The 21236-nt window shown below is 44.3% G+C and overlaps 1 protein-coding gene across 10 annotated transcripts in view; it reads left to right on the top strand.

Annotated features, from left to right (window-relative positions):
* SH3TC2 (SH3 domain and tetratricopeptide repeats 2) overlaps nucleotides 1-20507 on the top strand; it is a 44395-nt gene extending 23888 nt beyond the window's left edge. For 7 of the 10 annotated variants that reach the window (XM_077327074.1, XM_077327070.1, XM_077327073.1 and 4 more), the window contains 9 exons: nucleotides 1530-1666; nucleotides 2462-2503; nucleotides 2599-4308; nucleotides 4407-4587; nucleotides 9696-9846; nucleotides 10342-10464; nucleotides 13587-13737; nucleotides 15731-15927; nucleotides 16780-20507. In XM_077327074.1, coding sequence (XP_077183189.1) covers nucleotides 1530-1666; nucleotides 2462-2503; nucleotides 2599-4308; nucleotides 4407-4587; nucleotides 9696-9846; nucleotides 10342-10464; nucleotides 13587-13737; nucleotides 15731-15927; nucleotides 16780-16971 — 2884 coding nt within the window. In that variant the 3' untranslated portion in view covers nucleotides 16972-20507. The remainder of the gene's footprint in view (nucleotides 1-1529; nucleotides 1667-2461; nucleotides 2504-2598; nucleotides 4309-4406; nucleotides 4588-9695; nucleotides 9847-10341; nucleotides 10465-13586; nucleotides 13738-15730; nucleotides 15928-16779) is intronic. The other 3 variants (XM_077327076.1, XM_077327075.1, XM_077327067.1) reach the window with 3 other exon arrangements.
* Nucleotides 20508-21236: the final 729 nt, after the last annotated feature.

Here is a 21236-nt window from a genome sequence, read left to right as displayed (position 1 = left end):
AAACCCATGATTGTGAGACTTATTTGTTTTATCATGAAAAAGGGATAACAGCTTAATATAAGGCACAATACACAGCTTACAAACAACTGAGCTGGTTATTAGCACTTCTAACAGTAGGGAAAAACAATTTCAGAAAGTTGATCTCTTGCCCAATGATCTGTATTCCTCCAGGATATTTTTTTCAGTGAAAAATCTTTTCACAGCTAGGTGATTTCAGTACTATTTCCATATCAGAGATTATTATTCGTACTGCTGGAGATAATTAAGAAATTAAATTAAATTTAAACCCCAGCAGACATTCTCACAAGTAATTTGCTTGTTGGAAAGCACCCCAAATATTCTCATTGGCATCTAAATTGGAGTGTCCACTGGGTGTCGCTATTGTCCCCCAAGACCTTACTTATGTTAATACTCTGAGAAAAATTTCTTACAGTGAAACTTGTTTCCAATTAAAATGGTTACCGATCATGCTTCTTAAATTGTGGAAAGTGAGAGTTTAAATCTTTTTCCTGCTATAAAGCAAACCTATCATTTGGGGGGGGGGGGTTGTCAGCCATCTTGAATTGATAAATTAAATAACCAAGTAAATAAAATATTATAAACATATAAATTATAGTACCTTACTACAGCTAATCTTCCTTCTGAAACTAATAATTGCTCTCGAGTAATGGAACATTAAAATTATTACCATTACTGCATACCTTCAGCATTATGTTCAAACCATAAATAAAAAGTTGTCCTTGTTTTTTTTAAATGTATTATTGTTAAACATATATGTTTAAATGTATTATTGCAGAACATATTGTAACATATTAATTGATACAAAGCGATTTGTGTATGCCTATAGCATGTTTTTTTTTAAAACAAGCTCTATTGAAAATTGCCTGATCTTTCCATTAGAAAAATGGAAAAATGTCTAAGACTTTTTCAGGTGATACATTTTGAATATGAAAACTTTGGCCTTAAAATGTGTTTTATACTTGTTATACATGAGAAAATGTCTCGTGGGAATTGCTTTTCTGTTGTCTCCTGGAAAAAACAGGGAGGGGCAGGGGAACATTCCTCTTTCTAGTACTGCTTTTCCCCCAGGTGTTCTCTACTTGGCATGCAAAGCCATCACCATTGTGCAGTGTAGCAGTTAGAAGATCAGACAAGGGCTAGGGGACCTGGGTCCAGATCGCTTATTAATTATAATAAACATATAATCATTGGGTGATCTCTGGTCAGTTGCCCTCTCTCAGACTAACTACCTCACAGGGTTGTTGTGAAAATGAAATGGAAGAACAGAGAACCGTGTGTGCAACGGTGGCTTACCTGGTGGGGGATAAAAACGTAAGATGTCAATTACAGTGTCCTTCCTCTACTTTACAACAAGAAACAGCAAAAGTAGGGTCCTGAGAGGTTAATCAATGTCACAAGGACAGAGCCTGTCGGTGTCTCTCAGCAGGGGCAAAGAATGAGTTTAGAAGTTAATGGGATGGAAGGACGCAGTGCTCACAGGCACTTACCCATGTTTCATCCTAATGCAGAAGAAAGAGTCCTGTATTTTTCAGCGAACAAGAAGTGGCCTCCTTGTTTCAAGTACCCAGCAATGGAAGTGAGGCACACTACACTAGCCTTCTCAGTGAACTGGCTCAGACAGACGTTGCCTCTGTGTACAGACTTGGTGAGTGTGTCTTCTCCCTCTCCCCCTCCCCACATCCCAACACATGCACCTTATTTTGCAAGTGAGAGGCTCCTTTTGGAGTCCGTAGCACCAACCGTGATCAAATAAAACTTAGTAAATAGTTGCATGAGTCACAATGATGATCTGTTAGTGCAACTTTTGTATTTTTAAAAGTGTTGCCTGATAGTGGAATGGGGTAAATATCGCCTTGAGAGCCAAGTGGTTACATGTGTCATGTAGTGGTTAAGAACCAGGTTTGATTCCCCACTCCTCCACATGCAGCCAGCTGGGTGACCTTGGACCAGTCACAGTTCTCTCAGAGCTCTCTCAGCCTCACAGGCTGTCTGTTGTGGAGAGAAACGGGAGGTGATTGTAAGCCGCTTTAAGACTCCTACGGGTAGTGAAAGGTGGGGTATAAAAAGCAGTTCTTGATACCTTTCACTGAAAGTCTGTGTACTCCATAATTTAGAGGGTTGGTGAAAAAGAGTGCAAGAAAAACTGCCACTATTATCATAATTCACTTGCAGCTGTTAACAGTAATTTCTCTTTGGAGAACTACCAGTTACCCTGATGTCAAATTGATTGGGAGCCCACTCTTTGCCTGCATCTTTGTCCCTCTTTCTGTGTCTCCTGTCATCCAGGCATGACTCCCAAGTTTAAGTTAGGATATCTCCTATCATTAGTCTTGAAGCTGAATCACCCAGAAGGGCTTTTTACTAGTGAAGTATTTAAAGCCGGACCTTGCTGTGGCTCATCTTGCATGTTTCCCCCTCCCCCTTTCTGTTGATTGTACAGATGGTTTTGAGCCGGTAGCAGTGTTCTCACAAACACCATCCGGTAAGTTTTAGATGTAAGAGGACATGGAAGCTCTTTTCTCTGGGACTGAATTTTCTGGAGAAGCACTACCTTCTGACTTTTCTTTCTTTTTTCAGATGCGATCATGCAAGGTCTCAAGGATGGATGGACATTAGAGGGTTGGGGCATGCAGGCTACGAATAGCTTGCCCACCCCTATTGACTCAGAGATGTCCACTCCAGATGGAGAATCTTCATCTTCACCCATGGAAAGCTTACTTTTGCCAGAACCAGATGACCTTGATGATCCCAAATTCTTTATTGATTTGAATGCTGGACACATGGAAGATTCTGATGTTTTTGACCCTATCCTGACTTTTCTTAACCAAGATGGCTATGTGGCCCATTTCCAAGGACTCTATGACATCTCCTTTTCCTTCCTCACTTCCACCTTCTATGGCTTTTCCAATGAGGAGGAGCTTGTCTTATATCTTGAAGCATCCAGGAACTGGGCCAAGAAAGGTCACCTTGGTTGGGCTCACATTCGAATATGTTTTATTTTGGGCCGGCTGTGTGTCAAGAGGGGCAAATTCTCTCAAGCCCGAGTCTATTTTGAAGAAGCTATGAGCACTATGGACAAGGGGTTTGAAGATCTGCCCTTGCTCACTTCACTGTACACAAACCTGGCTGCCATTTACCTGAAGCAGAAGATGAAGGAAAAATTCTTGTCTGTGATTGGGAAAGTGGCAGCCCTTGTGGCTGGCCTTCCAGGGCACTGTTTCAGCTCTGAGAATGAGCTAGAGGTCATGATGTACATCCTGAGAGAAGCAATTGCTGTGGCCAACACTGCCCTGGAGGTCCGGGCCTCCTTCCTCGTTGTCAGGCTCTTCCTTCAGCTGGGCAAATATGATGAAGTCCTGCCATTTGCCGAACACCTTCAGTTCCTTTGTGACACTTTCTCCAGCCAGGGTTCCAGAGCATTCTCTTTGGGCACAATGCCAGTCTTGAGTTACCTGTATGACAAGAAGTACTTGCCACACATTGCTTTGGCATCTGCCAGGCTGTATTCCCCTAGTGATATAACAGTGGCACCAAGTCCCATTTGGAGAGCTGGATTTGTCCTTACGAATGCCTCTAAGCTCCTGAAAGTTCAAGAAAGAAGCTGCAATGTCCCTGCTGTGGCTTGTTACGATCTCATTTGTGCACTGGCCTTCTTGCATGAAAAGAGAGCTGTGTCCTCTGAGAGAGCTGTGTGCGCAATTTTATCCAAAATGTACCTGAAGAATGGTATGCTGCAGACAGCTGTTTATTATTCCAACAGGGCTGTTGACCTTGGCAAAGTGATGGGTGAGGAAGAGGCTTTTGAATCCTCCCTTTCTTTGGGGTGGATGTATGCTTTGAATGGCCAGCCAGAAAAAGCTTCAGAGATCATGCTCTGCCTCCTGCATTCTCTGCGCCAGACCGATAGTGTGACACAGGATGGGGTGGTCCACAACCTCCTGGCCATCACCCTTAAGGAAGAAGGACAGGTGCAGAAGTCAGCCCAAAACTACCTGTGGGCCTTAAATAAAGCCCGGGAGACAGGCAACAGGCGGAACCAAGCTATTGCCTTCTCCAACTTGGGATGCCTGGCTCTGTCTTGTGGTGCAAACCTCCTAGCTGAGTGTTACTATCTCCAGGCCATGAGGCTATATTTTGAATTCGAGGGTGATGAGAATGCTCAGATGGAACTGGTCCAGGTACTGCTGTGGTTGGCACAATCCCGGGTAGAGAGGCATAAGTCTGAAGAGAGCAAGCTGTTCTATGAGCTGGCCTTGGCAGTTGCCTTGATGTCTCGCAACGTGATGAGTGAGTAATTAACGTATGGGAAGGTGATCTTCAGAAACCAATGCATCCTTTGCTAAATGCACAGGTTTTGACTCTGCACATTCCACTGTACTTTACAGGTCAGCTTCATGCCGTTGAATCCCTCTGCCATTTCCATAGTAAAGTGCACCCAGATATTGGTGCCTGCATTGTTTACCACGAGCACCAGGTTTTCCTAGCCCAGCAGCTCCAAGACAAAGAAATGGAAGGACAACTTTTGCAGGTTCTCGGACAGTTATACCAGAGTCTACATACAACAAGGTGGGTCAAGAGGTTGGAAGGACGATCTTAACTAGACTTGCCGAAAGCATTTCCAACAATATGTTGTTAATTTTGTTGTTGGATGATTTGGGGGGGGGGAGTTGTCCCTCAAAAACGTAATGGAAAAATGAATCTTAATATACAAGTTCCCGATGTCATGGCCAGGACCATTTTGTTTTTAAATCTAGATTTGTGTTAAAATGATATTATTTGTTCTGTTTTGTTTTATTTGTAAGTGGTCTTGAGCATGGCTGGAGAGGCAGCATTCTTTTTCTAACTAAATAAGACAAGCAGACAACTGGGCATAAATTAAATTAAAGTGGACATGGGTCATGAACTACTGAACCCTGAAGAGGTTTACTTTCTCCCCCTCCCAAGGGTCTTGCTTATGCCTAAGAAACGTATTTCTCTGAGTTGTGCTTCTGAGAGTCAACAGCTCCTACCTGCTCGTTTACATAATAACATGATGCAAAGTAGGGACCATTTCAGGAGCAGTATATCCTTGCAGTAGGCCTCCGACCTATATATAGATGGCAATCTGTACTACACAGTGGCTCTTCTATATAATTGAGAAGAGCCAGTATGGGTGGAGAGGTGTCTGGGCCCTTTCCAGGTGTCTGGACACAGCTTCCACTCCATGGGCCAGTCTGGGCGTGGCCAGCAAAGGTGGCTGCACCCAGATTGGGCCAGCCCATGGAGCGCCTGCAGTGGTGGCAACAAGGCACTGCCAAAGGCTGCGAGGTGGTGGCAACACCGAGGAGCGCCAGCCCCAGGGCCACTGCACATTTGCCCCTGTGCCTTGGCTGCAGAAGATGAGAGATGGGCAGGGAGGTTGCTCTGTGCCTCTCCAGAGCTGCCTCTCCCCATGCTCACCACCTCCCCTCCCCCACCGCCCCACTAGTGGCCACTGCATTTACAGCTGCAGTGGGCATTCTTGCTAGTATTGTACATAAATGGTCATTGTACCTTGCACAGCAAAAGAAAAACAGGTTCCTGCTCTGAGGGGCTTATTACCTATTTGAACAGAGGAAGATAGTAAAAGAAGGGGAGGGAGTAGAATTGGGGGTAAACATGAAGAATATGACTTCACACTGTGTGTGCTTCATTTTAAGGTCAGAAAATGGCAACAATTCTTTTGAATGTGGCTTTTAAAAACAATACAGCTGTAGTTCCTTGATAAGACTAAAAGGGTTTAAGCTTGCAGTTGCTATCAGCCTAAAGAGGCAGATGGTCCATTAAAATAAAGGAAGCATGAATGTTTTTATGAAAGTCAGTCCTTTGCATTTGACACTACCTTCAGACAGGAGATTGCTAAACCAGTGGACAGGTTGATGATTATTCCTAAATTTCCAAGGCATGATACTTAGTGTATGTGATTCAACTTGCTCTTATGGTGTCAAGCTGGCTCTATAGAGGACCTCCCTTTTGAAAATGCATTAAAAGGGACTTTTCTATCACAACATGGAAGTATAAAGATAAGCTCCAAACAACACCTTTTCAGTTGCAGTTGTCTAGGACACAGCCTTTATTATGTTTCTGTGTGGCAGGGCATTGCTCTGTGTTCAGTAACCACTGTTAATCTGGTGCATTGTCAGTTTGTGTGGTTTGCCATACAGCTCTGTTTTGATGTGCCTCCCAGTGCTTCATATTAGTTACACATCCTGCAGTGAGATTCTGTGGGGATCAAACTGTCTCTTGACTGAGTCTTCCTTAGAATGGTTTGGCTTCTGGTATCTTCATTGGCTTTTAATAACTCTGGCAAAAATTGTACATGTTTATGTTCTTTTCCCCATTTCAATGCAGGTTATTATGAAGAATAATATAGAGGTTGCACCAGGATCCAGGGGAGGCATTGTTTTTTGTCTCCAGACTCTGTGTGTGGATGATTTCTTATGATGTCTGCCTTGTAATACTTTAGATTGCAAGGAGAAGCTCACATGACTAAGTGGTCCTCCGCAGGAGGGTAGCAAATATCCTTCAAGTAGAAAACTTGATGCCAAGAAGAGTTCTTGACTAGGCAATCCCATCCCCAACATGCTGTTTCACCTTCTACAAGGATAGATAAGTTTAGTGGAACGTGAAATTATCTGAATGTCCATCTGCAATCTGAGGGCATCCATTAGGCACAGGTTTATCACCCTCATGAGATCTAAGCCACAGTGTCATTTTTAAAACATGACACATGCCAAGACAGCCACATTAGTCCACTGTAGGAAAAACAAGAACCATAGTTCTGGACCAGAGCTAACTTGATCAGATATATGAAGTAGCTGACTAAATCAGATCATAAAGAGAAGAAAATAAATAATTTACCAGTTTAATTTACTAATTTGGTAACCACTTCTTTGAGTAGTGAAAAGCATGGTATTTTAAAAAAGTTCTTCCTCTTCTTCTTCAAAACCAGTTTGATATCTTTGCCTACACTGGTATTCTTTCTGCTTGAATCCTGGCCATTGTTTGTAAATATTAATTTAAGCCATGTATATGAAGAAGAAGAGGAGGAGGAGGAATTGGTTCTTATATGCCGCTTTTCTCTACACAAAGGAATCTCAAAGCAGCTTACAATCTCCTGCCCTTTCCTGTCCCCACAACAGACACCCTGTGAGGGAGGAGAAGCTGAGAGATCCCTGATATCACTGCTCAGCCAGAACAGCTTTATCAGTGCTGTGGTGAACCCAAGGTCACCCATCTGGCTGCATGTGGGGAAGAGTGGAATCAAACTCAGGTCGCCAGATTAGAAGTCCGCATTCCTAATCACTACACCAGGCTGGCTCTTTTCAACCAAGCAGTTGAAAAAATTCAGGTGAATAAACCAGGGGTCCTCAACCCCCGGTATGCGGCCCGGTACGGGGCCGCAAAGCCCATGGTACCGGGCCACCAGTGGCCGCGCCTGCCTCCCCCCCCCTGCAGTAAGAGGGGGGGGAAGAGGCAGGCACGGCCACCGGCACGCCAGCGACGCAAATGCGCACATGCAGAGCTGCCGCGCATGCTCGTTTGCGCCCCTGCTGGCGAAAACGCGCACGCGCAGCAGCTCTGCGCATGTGCGTTAGCGCCACCTAGTGGCGAAAACACGCATGTGTGGCAACTGCGTGTGCACGTTTACGTGCAGCTACGGCGGCCGGGCCGCCGGCTCTCTTCCACCCTCGGAGGCGGTTCCCGACCACAAGAAGGTTGGGGACCACTGGAATAAACAAACAGATCAACGTGTGGGCCTTTTTTGCATTATGATTTGACAATATGGTATACACCTGCTGTTGAAGGTCTATCAAAAGGCACACCGGATTTTCATTGCTGGACTTGAGACATATTTTGCATTTGAACTGAGAAGATAAATAATACGGTCAATTTTTAAATGCAGATACCCATACTGCACTTGGACCTTGCAACTGCTTTGCCTAAAACAGTTGACTGCATCATATCTGTAATCTAGATGCTGATCTAGCCATGCAGAGGCTCAGAGGAAAGGCATGTAAGCAGCAGACGCCAGTTGTGTGAGCACCTTTGTTAAGGCATCCCAGTCTCTGAATGAAAACAATAGTTGGAATTCTTCACTAGCTTCGAAGGCCAAGCAGCCAAACAAACAGCAGGGTATTCCAGTGTTTTGGTTGGCAAAATGACTATAGTCTATCCAGTTAAGTCCACATGGCTTTACTGTAGTCCTCAGATGTCCACTAGCGTAACTACTAAGACTCCACCTTTGAACCTAATGTTAATTTGTGAATCCCACTACACCACCCATAGCAACCACTCAGTGTGGTGAACTGGAATTGAGCAAGTTAAATCCTTTAAATTCCTGGGCATTCACTTTAGCCATAACTTTAACAGAAACAAAACACTAAAACTGGCTAGTGGCTCAGCTGTCCAAATTAAACAGTTCTTCCTCAGAGATAATGAGTATATTCCTGTAGCCAAAATCCTATCCCAAATCTCGTTTTGTATACCTGTTTGGATTAAGGCCCTTAATAATAACACTGAGGATGCCCAAGCTTCCTTTTTTCATCAAATACTGGGAGCTCCTAAATGCATCTCTTATTTTTTCATTTGTGCTGAACTGGGTCAAAATCTTGTGGTGACCAAAGCCTAGCCCATATCATTTAAATATTGTTAAAAATATATTTTAGATCTGAGCCAGGAAGTTTACTATTCCAACTAATAAGTGATCCTCATAGATCTACCTGGTCTTCAGTAATCGAATCCAAACTCAAGCAAATCGAGATGCCTTTGGATTCCCTGTCACATCTTTATGAACCCTTTTATTTTTCTCTCTATTAAACAGAAACTGTTAGATCTTGAGTGCCATAAACGTTTTCCATCTCAGCCTGCAGTCTGTTCTGTTTCCCGAATTGGACTGCCAACCCACTTGGAAAAATGGCAGATTGCTTTTGATCCCTAGGTGTTCTCTCCCAGTGTAGGGCCTTTATGTTAGCTTGTAATAACGCCTGTCCTGCTATGGTTCTATTTGGAAGATATCACCGTATTCCCTTGCATGAGAGGCTTTGTCCTTGTGATATCGGTTTGCCCAGTACAATATCACACATAATATTAGAATGCCTCTTTCACAAAGTACCTTGGTGAAAGTTTCTTTCAGCCATCCTGCAGAACAGAGCTAATGCAAAAAAGAAGATATATGCCAGCATCTCCTGAAGGATCTAAATTTTTAGAGATTGCTATCAAGGTTAATTCCAAATTGTTCATTTAAAACTGTTTACATGTGTTTTTGTTGCTTCTCAACATTCTGTTTGTTGTGATTTTGCATTGATTTTACTTTTATGTTGTTTTACACATCTTATATGCCATTAAAGGAACTGGTCTCCAGTGTTAAGAGATGAAGAGCATAATTTCCACAACATGCATTTCGGTTTGCCTTGTAACTTATACTGTAATACATTTCAACCAATAGTTGATCACCCCATGACTGACCCATATGGCCAGTTTTACAAAGGGCTTCTTCTTTAGAATTGGAGGGGAATGAATGGGTTTCAGTTTGCATGCTGAATGCCACAGACAGCAATGCAAGGAAAGTTTTGTAGAGCTGCCCAGAAAGAGTGGTCTGACACAGGAGTTCCCACCATTTCTTTGTGATGACAGAGTCCTTGTGAACCCCACAGGTCTCTGGAACGGGCACTGGACTGTACCAAGCAAAGCCTGAGAATCTTCATCGACCTTGGGGAGACAGTCAAAACAGCACAGACCTGGCTACAGGCAGGGAGGCTCTACTATCAAAATCAAGAGGATGAGCTGGTGGAAATGTATTTGCAGGTAGCACAAGACACTAATGCTCTGTGGTGTCTAACTTTCAACTGAACACTTCTTTGTGGGAGAACATTGTGAAGATGAGGTCTGAATCACCAATAAATAACAAACTGCCAAACCACAGAAGGGAGAAAATTATATGGTCTTGGTAGATTTGAAAAAGGAAGTTTCACTTACGTCCTGTGCAGTGGTTGCTACACTGGGCATTCAAGACTCACTGACTAGTAGTAAATTTCCCTCCAGTTTATACTTACCAACTTGTTCTTGGCTGGGGAACAGAGGCACAGTTAATCTGCAGGTTCATGCTCAGAGCTTGATGTATGTAGGAAATATGCAGTTACATTTTCCCCATCTATAAAAGACCTTTAGAATATCTTGTATTTTATGACATTTGCAAAATTTGAGTCTGCTTGCAGTATTGGGAAGTTTCAGTCAGGACTTTGAATTTTATTCCTGTGTAATGATGTTGTCTGAGCTCTTCCTTGTCTGTACCCTTTGCAGGCAGCTGTACAAACTGCACTGAAAGCCGGAGAACTGCATCTGGCCATGAACCTGTATGAAGAAGCGGGTGATGTCTTCTTCAATGGGAACCAGAACAGGCAAAGAGCAGTGGAATATTACAGGGTACCAGAGCAACAACTGTTGGCATCAGCCTAAACAGATTTCCATATAGAGATGTCACTTAAGCATTAGTGTCCTTGAAAGAGTCTACAGAAATATATTCAGAGGGACAGCGGCAGAACAGCTAGATTCAACTCCAGTAGCCCCTTAGACAACAAGAATTTTGGGGTATGAGTTTGAAAGTCATGGTTCCGTTTGCAGGGCAGGGGGATAGGGAATGGGGGTACAAAGAACATAGACATAAACGCATTGGCATAAAAAAGGCCACAGCTTTATTGTTATGTAAATGAGCAATGACACAAAATAAGCGAATCCTGAACCACCCCTCCCCCTGGGGAGGGAAAAACCCCATAGCAGGCCTGCCCACAGGGACCAAGTGATGTGCAAGTAAAGGTTTTCTTACCCATCAAGCCTGCTGGTCTACAGAAAGGTGACACATAGAAGAAGCCCCATGGGTATCAGCCTCTATTGGGGCTGCCCCCCCCCTCCAAGCCATCTGCCATGCGGGCAGCCATCTTCCCATCCAAGGCGATGGCACTGCCTGGCATGCACGCAGCCTCTTATGAAGGCCCCCAAACCTGGAGGAGCCTGGCACAGAGACGTGGGCACCACCCAAAAGATATGCCAGCTGTGACAATGTTATGACAACATGATGACTAGAAAATCTTGCCCAGTATTAGTGGCACGTGTTAAAAATACCCATGATAGAAACTACAAATGATGGGTGGGCGGGTGGGGTAGCAGTTGCTTAAGGCCAGAAGAGGTGAGTGGCTGATCGCCCATCCCTCTCTTTTAAAGTCAGGTCTGGCATTTCAGTCTGCCCCCCGTACGTGGGAAATCCTGTGCTGTGTGACAGCTCATTCCCGCTGGGTCTCAACTCAGCAGGAACTAGCCACTCTCTTCTGCTCCAGCATCTCCTGCATCGCAATGGCAGCTGTGTGCTTATTGCATTGGCCGCACTTGTCAGACTCATACCCTTATATGTATCTGATGAAGGGAGCTTTGACTCTTGAAAACTGAAAGCCCCCAAATCTTAATGCTCTCTAAGGTGCTACTAGACTCAAACCGAGCTACTTTTCAGAAATAGAGGATGGGAAAGTTAGCAAAAAAAAACACGTGTTTTTACATGGGTAAAAAACACACCCATGTCATCTGTGTTGAGGCCTACCTTACCATTGAAATTAAGTACGAGATCTCAAGTAGGCTGTGACTCAGTGGAAGAGCATAGCTGTGCATGCAGAAGTTCCCAATGATTCAGTCTCTGCAGTGACTAGTTAAAAGGAGTTCCGATCCCTTTGGCTTGTGCTTTTGGTCTTCCCAGTACCTATAGGAGAGGAAAATAAAACTTAGTCCAGATGGAATGCATCTGCTGCTGACTTGCTGCCAACAATAGCTTCTTGACAAAGCTTGGACCCCTGGGCCTATGTTGATATAAAGGCAGCTTCCTGTGTTCATATGAAAGTTTTCTGTGTGTTTAGGTTTTCACTTTTGCATGTCCAGGTGTCCTTTTAGGAGCTTTTAACATTTATTCTATCTCCAACAGTTATCCACAGATGTATAACGCTTCTGAACTCTTTACAGAAGAATACATTCTGCAAAAGGAAAAGCATATCCCTTGAAGTGAAGTGCACGGGTCTTAGAGCCAGCTTGGTGTAGTGGTTAAGAGTGGCTGCTTCTAATCTGGCTAGCCAGGTTCAATTTCCTGCTCATCCACATGCAGCCAGCTGGGTGACTTTGAGCTTGTCACAGTACTGATAGAGCTTTCCTGACCAAGCAGTAATATCAAGGTTCTCTCAGCCCCACCTACCTCACAGAGTGTCTGTTGTGGGGAGAGGAAGCTGAAGGCAATTGTAAGCCATATTGAGACTCCTTCGGGTAGAGAAATGTGTCATATAAAAACCAACTCTTCTTTGACTTATTCTCTAGCCTTTATTTTTATTCAGATTTGTGTAGTCTCCATGTCCTTGTTCTGTTTATGTGTGAAGTAGTGTTCTTTACTCACCTGCAGAAGGAATGGCTTTCACATGCTGCCCAACTATTGTGGTTTAAAACAGAGATTTGTGGTTCACCTTGGGAACTTGAGCAAAATGTTCTGACAAACTCCTACAGCAGCCCTCACAGCAAGGATTAGATCTCAAAGGCAATTTTTTATCACTGCATCTCTGAAAACTTTTAGATAAAACAATGATTAGTCTGTCTATATCCCCATTTGCTCCAGTATTCTTCTAAAAGTATCTGCTTCACTGATTAAAGGCTTCCCTTCTGCATTAGAAGGTGCAGTTATATTGTATCAACATGAAGGCAAGCCCTGTGTCTTCTAGACCAGTGGCCCCCAACCTTTTTATCACCGGGGACCACTCAACGCTTGACAATTTTACTGAGGCCCAGTGGGGGGGGTAGTTTACTCCTCTACTCTCAACCACTGCCCTAACGCTCTCTGATCGCTATGGTAATGTTTAAACATCCCTTCAAAATAAGATACAGACATGCCACAACAATGAACATAAGGAACATTTTACTTTCATGGAAATCTTAACTCATGACAATGACAAATCAATGGGAACCCTGAGCTTGTTTCTCTGCAACGAGATAATCCCATCTGGGAGTGATAGGAGACAATGACACCCAAAGTGTGTTGTAAAGGACTGAGGCGGATGAAGTAAAGGGCGGGGGGGGGGGGAAGGCGTCCTTCGCAGCCCACCTCCAATTAGTCAAAGGACCACATGTGGTCTGCGGCCCACAGGTTGGGGATCGCTATTCTAGACAAAAAAGCAAATGGACAGAAGTACCAGGGTTACAAAGAACAACAAGTACTACAGAAATCTCTGCCATTCTCCGCTTTCTGAGAGATTCAGTTGAAAGGTTAGAATATTTATGCGCATTACCCTTTATCCCCAAACTACCAACCCCAAGACTCGTGTAGGTTATGAGTAAATGAGGATCTGGAGCCAAGCAACCATAGAAAGGAAATTGCAAAGCGAAGGCGAGAGCAAGTCTTTTGTTTTCTGTTCATGACTATCCTCCCTGAAGGGCCCTTTTACAACCAGCATGGTAGAATGGCTACAATGGGATGACTTGGTGGGAAACAACTATGTGATATCCATGTTGCTTCCTGTTTTGCCCAGGGAGGAGCTGTTCCTCTAGCTAGGAAGCTGAAAGCCATGCAGATGGAGCTGAGGGTGTTCCACAAGTTGACTGAATTGCAGATTGGACTCCAGAACTATGAGAAGGCTTTGGAATTTGCCACCTTAGCAGCTAGACTCAGTGTGGATGTAGGTAAGACATGGCTGGGAACGGATGGTGCAGAAGTATCTGAAGTACATGGGATGACACTTGTCATGGGCAGTAGTTAATTCCCAAAAAAATTAAGAGTATTATAAAATAAATTAATTTTCAAAATAGATTTGTTTTGGTGGGTTGGGTCATTGCAGGTAAGAGGTTCAGGGTTCAAGAATACCCTGAACCCAACTGGAATTTTCTGATCCATGCACACCCTAGTATAGACCATTTCTTTTCATTAACGGGAACTTGATTTGAAGTTGGCATGGATGTAATCAGTCCAACTGATACCAGCCTTTTTATAGGTTAGAATCTGCATTCCATGCATGCCTAATCCCACTAAAGTCTGTGTAGCTTATTCCCAAATAAGCATGCCCAGAATTGCACTGCATCCTGAAGCTGAGACTATAAGAGTACTGACTAGGGAGTAGATACCATTGAGCAAAGTGTGTCTTCCTTCCAAAAAAGGATGCCTAGGATTACACATTATATTTCCCAAAGCTAGGAGCACAATAAATACTTCTTCCCATGTAACAGTGTCAGAGCAGTCAGAGTGCCTTTCTTCCCGTTCGACAGAGGTGCTTTTATGAGTAAGTCCCCTTATCTTCCCCCTTATGTGTATATATTTCTTTCTCACATTCTTTCCCTAAGTGTTTTTTGAAGTATTTATATCCTGCCTTTATGGTTGTTGAAGTGGCTAACAATATAATTCCCCCCCTGCCCCAAAAAGGCATAAATGTAGATGTATTTTTTTTCCTGAGAAATACCAGCATGAATCTCAAAATCTAATATTCTAATCTGAAACCGCTTTGCAGTATAGATAAAAAGCTAAGGTGTAAGTGGGCGGTTCAAATATCGGACTGGTCCCACCCACCCAGACTTTCCACCAATGCAGAGCCACTTCCAGACACGGCCCACCCACCTTGCCCAACCAGGTGTAATCTGGCAGGCTCGCTACCAGTTTGCACCTGGCTGCTGACCAGTTTGCACCTGCCCTAAGTTTGCACCTGCCCTCTTTTCCCCTTTGGGCTGGGAAGCACTCACACTGCCTCTGTGAGGTGGCATGAGGGCTTCCCGGGCCAGTGGGAGCTGCAGGGGGGTGGGGATGCTTCCCTGTTCCCCTTGGGCAGCCCTTTAACAGGGGTAGGGGTAGGGGCCTTGCCTCCTGTACTCCCCCAAACCTGCAGCCTCACCTGCCCTTGGGGGCAGGCTGGAAGGGCTCCTTCCTCCCTCCCTCCCTTCCCTTACTTCCTAAAGTGGTAGAGCAGTTTGGAGCCGCCTCACTCAGCCACCTTGCCGCCTGCCTGAGGCAGCTCCAGGCCGCTCCACCTTCTTAGTAAGTTAGAGAAGGTTGGAGGTGGGGAGGTTGTCTGGCGCGGCCTGCAGAGCCCGCTTCCCATGGGGGGCAACCAGGGGGGCTTTGTCTAATGTGGCTACTTAAGGTGGTTTTAGCCATTTTAACTATGTTTGATAGAAGATCTTTAGATACATTATTTCCCCTAGGTATTTTGCACGTTGTATATATCTCTTTTGGTGTGTTAAATTTTTATTGGAATGTATTTTATGTTGGTGCATTTTGGATTTGCAAAGACCTATGGTCATACGCAATAAGGTTTACTGACTTGTACTGGGGCTTACTTTCAAGTAAATATCCATTAGGCAGAGGGACTAGGAGTACTTTTATAACTTTGTCCCAGTTCCTGGTTTTGTGGCTCTTCTGGCTGATTCAATCCAGTGACTTTCTGCCAATCAGTTATGATGGGATGGTTCACACACGGTGAGAGAGTGAACAGAAAGGATAGCAAGCAAGTGCTTTGGTGCTGCAATCAGGTCCAGATCTATTGGAACTGCGAAATCCAGGAAGAACTTCAGAGGGAGGGAAACCAGGAAGGATCTTTAATTTTTGCTGCCCACATTCACCAAGGTTGTACTCATTCATGGTTCTCTAGGAGGCTGTGGCGACACTTTATCAGCGCTTTTTACTTTCCAGGAGATCAGTTACAAGAGCTCGTTGCCTTTCACCGACTAGCAACAGTGTACTATTTCCTGCACATGTACGAAATGGCTGAAGACTGCTACCTGAAGACTCTTTCCCTGTGCTCACCATCATTACAAGGTGCTCAAGAGGCCATGTACTACTCCAAGGTTTACTGTCGCCTGGGCGATCTGACCCTACACAAATTAAAGGTGAGAGGCAGCTGTCTCTCTGAAGACCAATAAGGCTGTTGGCTAAGTCTGACCTTGCATCTTAGAGGAAATCTATCAGAAGCCTATTAATAGCCCACAGTTATCAGATACCTTTGCATGAATTGTGCATGAGTTGTCCCAGTGAAGTGCCTGCCACTTGTGGAGATGTGTGTAACATGCCCTCATCACCTAGTTTCTCCCTTATTCTAATACCAGACCTGATCCCATCTTTCCCGAGCCTCCCAAACCTCCTTGATCTCAGTTTCCACTCCAGATGGTAGCTTATCTTTGCAACCTGCCAGTCCTGTTGCCTCCCCTTTTGAAACTCCACCATATCTCCTCTGTTGTTGTTGCCTCTTTGTTCTGCCTTTGTCATGCATCTTCAGGGAACAAACCCTTGACCATGCCTCCAAGTTTTGTAGCTTCCTTCTGGCTCTTTCAGTAATTCTCTCTACTGGCACACAATCCCAATCATTGCCTTTGACTGGTAGGAAACATAAAGCACTTGTCAAAAACATTGTCACCACTGCAAGAGCACATCTCGTTGGTTCACAGGCAACATGGGCGGCCGAATTAGGCAAATGTCACTTGAGGCACAAATGTATTAATTTCGGGAAGTGTGAGTTTAGAAACCAGCAATTAAAGCTGGTCACATTTGGAATCTGTATTAGTTTCTGGGGTGGTGGAGACTGTTCCCTCCCAAGTGACTTCCTTGATTGATTTCATGATTTGGTTATGGGACCAGGGGAGGATCCAATATGTGAATAAATATCCATTGATCCCTTCATTACCATCAACAGTCAAACCTTTTTCCTTCCCCCCCCCCCAATTCTCTTATGTTTTTTCTCTCAGGATGAGCACGATGCAGCCAATTACTTCCTCTTGGCTTTGGCTGCTGCTACTGAGCTTGGTGACCAGGCTTGGCAAGGCAGGATTCAGGAAAAGCTGGCTCAAATAGACAATGCTTCCCAGTGGAACAAGGACCCAAGAGGATGGACCACATATCGAGCCCGGTGGCTAAGTGAAGGACGACATGCTGTATGACAGATCGTGTTGTGAGGTTTGAGCTCTTTCAGACTTCTGAGCCAGAAGACATAAAATTCATCTTCACCTCAGTGCCAGAAAAGTCACAAGTGCCTTCTAAACCAAAGCAAAGGGGAGAAATATGTCCCAGTGCTTCCGTCTCTTGTGTTTCATGAACTGAGCAACAAGAAAATCTACTTGCTGTGTCCGAGGTTATATCAGCAACAGTGACAGCATAGGCCTCATTACATATACAACACTATGCAGATGCTCTGTGAAAAACCTGTTGAAAGCACAAAGTAGGATGTAAAGAAATGCAAGTCTGCTGGTAATCAGTCTTTGGAAACTAAAAATGGTCCCTAGGAGGAAAGACGTTTCAGTCACAGAAAATGAGATTCTCTGTCCATGTATGAGTCATCAAGTATCTCTGTTTCTATTCAGTTCTGTTAATGTCTTCGACAGTTTCTGGTGCTAATGAGCTGTATTAGGCACTGAAAACCTATCTTCTACCTACAGTGTCTTCTCAAGTGTTCAACAAAGTCACTGGTAAAAGAGATGAGGGAGGCTTTAAGGATGAAGGCTGAGGAGACTTTTGCCTGAAAGCAAACATTTATGTGCAGGCCAGTGAAGCCCTTTCTTAGCCTCTGACAATAACTATGTAGCTCAAGCTTCCTGCCCTCCCCCCCCCCCCCCGGTTTCTGACTGAAAGCTGTAGAAACCAAACTTCGCAGCCACGGCCTCAGGCCCACAACCCTTTGTTGAAAAGTTCAGCCTGTATCATCATTTGGACAGGTAAATGTGAAAGATGACCTTTATAAGGCCTGTAGCTGGCAAATCTCTACTGGCCTTGTAGGTGATGGAAGATGTGTACCCACAGTATTTAGGGGTGTTTCTATAGTCAGCTGTTATCTGAAGGCCCCTTCACTGCTGCTCTCTGCTTTATTGACTGAGCCTCCTTGCTTAATGTTCTCTGCCCTTTTTAACTGAGGCATGCCATACTCTCAAGAATGCTTCCAGTGATACTCAGTTTTAGCAAGGTAATGGAGTATTCCTCTGAATAATTTCAAAATGGCATATAGGATCCTTTACAAGCAGATACCATTTGTTTTCAAGCAGTTCTGCCCAGTCATCCGAGTTAGTAACATGCTTTTTTAAGGAATAAGAGAGAAGCTGAGATATTCACAATGCTTCGTATTGAATCTGTTTGGATTCCATGCTTTTGCAATAATCCTGCAGCCAAGCCAAAGACATAGCTTAGATGTCCTGTATACATCCTGAAAGATCTGAATATGGCCAGTCATGCCAATGGAATGAGATGGCCAGATAGCCAGCTGATTTACAGCAAGGTGGCTGGCTCTGATTTAACCTTAGATTCTTTGACAGAGGTGAGGCTGGTGTATTTTTGTTGGGGGGGGGGCATTCCTTTGAACCCTTTCCCATCAAAGGAAGTATGAGATCATTCCTGGTTTTGTTTTGAGGACCTTTCAAATAGGCAACACCCACATCTACCCCTATCCCACCAAGACCAATTACACACAGTCAGGAATAGCCAGGCCAGCACCTGCATGATAGCGGCTAATCCCCACTTATGCACAGTGTTGCTGCTGGCCCAGCCCCCTCCCAGCCCTGGTCCACTTTAGGTCCTCTGATGGCCTGCGGCAAGGGAATGCTGATTTTCGAGGCCTGGCTCCTCCCTATGCTACGGTGGTAAGGAAGAGACTGAAAATTCCCCACTCGGCTCTGCGAGGTTTTCCCATCCCACGGGGTCAAAAGGGCTTTGTTTTTGCTAGCTCGCAGGAAGGTGGGATCGCGTTTTCAAGCAATCTCACCTTTCTGCAAAACAAAACTCTCCCGCCATTTGCCACAGCTGCATTTCCTGGGGGCGCATTTCGGCAGCGGAGTTGCTCCATCACCAAAATGTGTCCCCCGCAGGGATACAGAAAACAGTTGACCAGCTCCGCTGCTGAAATGCATCTCCCCATGGGGACACAAGAAACAGTGGAGCATGTTGTTCCACCACAATGCATCAGCAGTAGCCCTGGAGATAAATGAGCCATCTGCATATTTGGGACACATGACTTTCCCTGTGGAATAAACACTGCCAGTGTAGGCTCCAATTTTTAATATAACAGCACTGCAAATGGGGCACTGAGATTTAATCTTGCTGGTGGCAGAACCCTGGACACAATCTCATTTGCCTGTTTTATTTGTCAAGTTTAAATCTCTTAAGGAAGGCTGGGTGGCATCAGGCAAGAATCTTATGAAAAGGGAACTGGAACAGTAAGAGCAGAGAAAAAGAGATGACGCTGCCTTTGTGGAAACATCGGTTGTGTGTATGTTGCAGACAACTTAGGTGACCCCATAGGGATTTCAAGGCAAGTGAAAAGTAGAGGTGGTTTGCCATTGCTTTGGTTTGCAAAGTCTTCCTTGGTGGATTCCCATCCAAGTACTAACCCTGCTTGGTTTCTGAGATCTGATGAGATTGGGCCTTACTATACCGTTTCACATTCCAAATATCTGTCAGCCGATATCAAATGTTACTACGGATCACAATAATGGATTCAGTTCCTAGCTTTCCTCTCCTCTCAGCAGCCATTTTTGATCCTGGAAGGTTGACTCATGGGACACATATAGGGCCATGGGACTATGTGGAATATTATATCCATGTAGATCAGGAGGGGGAAAGAGCTCTTCTCCCTCTAGCATCAACTGAACTACAGACGAGGCAAAAGGGAGTGATTTTGGCCTCTGTAATAGGCTCTGCATCCACATGGCTATTGTTCCATATTTGTCCTGCAACCCCAGGAATAAACTTTCCTGAGGATGTTGAAAAAGGCTGCTGGGAGGACAGAAATGCTGGAAACATCATGTTGATGAATCACAGGAGTGAATCCAATAATTCTAATTGTGGACTGAAGAAGAAAATTTCGACTAACAGAAGAAGGATGTGTGCATGATTTTTGCTGATTCCCATTTCCTGCTAAAGCCCCTTCTACTGATCTCCTGGTTTTCTTGGGGATCCCCTGTTACCCAGGAGAAACATTTTTGGGGAACATTTTGAACAGCAGCAGGAGGGGGGAAGCAAAGAAGGCCTTGATGGAAATCCATTTAATAAATGGGATTTTTCATGGGCTCTCAGTCTTTCATTGAAATCACTGGGCTTATACTGGAATAATTCTGCATGGAATTGTACTGGTAGTGGCCAAACTAGGTTGAGGGGTTTACACTTCAGTGGCTAAGCAAATGCTTTGATGTGGAAAGCTCCTGAGCAAAAGGGAACTTGACTGGAAGGACAAAGAGCTACCGTTGTTTCTCTGTTTTCTGATAGTATAGGACTAGATGGGTTGATGATCTGATTTGGCTTTATATAGCTTTATATGTTCATAAATGACAAATGATGTTGGATGCTCTGGTAGTGATTTGCTGGCTTTTGCTTGTTCCTGTACTAGATCATTCCACTAGAGGGCAATAAAAGCAATTATTCCAAGTAATGTTTTCAATCCTTAATGAAAGCAAGAATTTGAAATTAATAAAGACTTTTGAACTTTAAATCTGAACTGGATTGTTTGCCAATGTTTACACGGTGATTGAGAACACAAGGCAGACACAAATATAGTAAAAATAGTAACAATGTTTATTAGAAGGAAAATAATAAAATAGGCAGAAATATATCTTATACATTAGTAGTCATGCAGATGGGGAAAAGTAGAGTGGGAAAAGAGCTTTCAATATAATTACTAGTCTTGAAGAGTAGAGAGGCAGAGAAAGCAGCAACACGAACCAGCATGAATCAGAAGACACACGAGGTGTGAAGCCACTTGTATATATATAGGCAAGGGCTGCGTGATGTAACCCAGGTGAGCACAAGATGGAATTTTCCATGGAGCAGGATGTTGGGCAATGCCCTGGCCAGGTCCAGAGATGGATGTTGATGGGCTTAGACAAAGGTGTTAATGGGTCTAAGAAAGGGAACCACCATGTCTCAATAGGTCTAGTTGGGGGAAGAGATTTCCCTGGCAGAGGGGCCAATGATGAGTCATATATGTGAAACAAAGAAGGTTGCCTAGGAGCCCCTGGGCAAACAAGTTTTAGCCAGGCCACTGAATCAGCAACACAATGGAGTGGGGAGAAGGAGAGTAATACATGAGTCAAGTGGTACCTGTGATTCCTAACCTGTAGTGAAGGACAAGCTGAGGTGGGGGGTCCAAGATGTAGTCCCAGCAGTGTCTTGTCAGGTTTTTACATGATCTAATGAGCCTCTTGTGGCGCAGAGTGGTAAGGCAGCA

Source organism: Paroedura picta, chromosome 3 (genome assembly GCF_049243985.1).
Source record: "Paroedura picta isolate Pp20150507F chromosome 3, Ppicta_v3.0, whole genome shotgun sequence".
NCBI classification, from domain to species: Eukaryota; Metazoa; Chordata; class Lepidosauria; order Squamata; family Gekkonidae; genus Paroedura; species Paroedura picta.
This window is presented reverse-complemented; position numbering and strand designations above follow the sequence as displayed.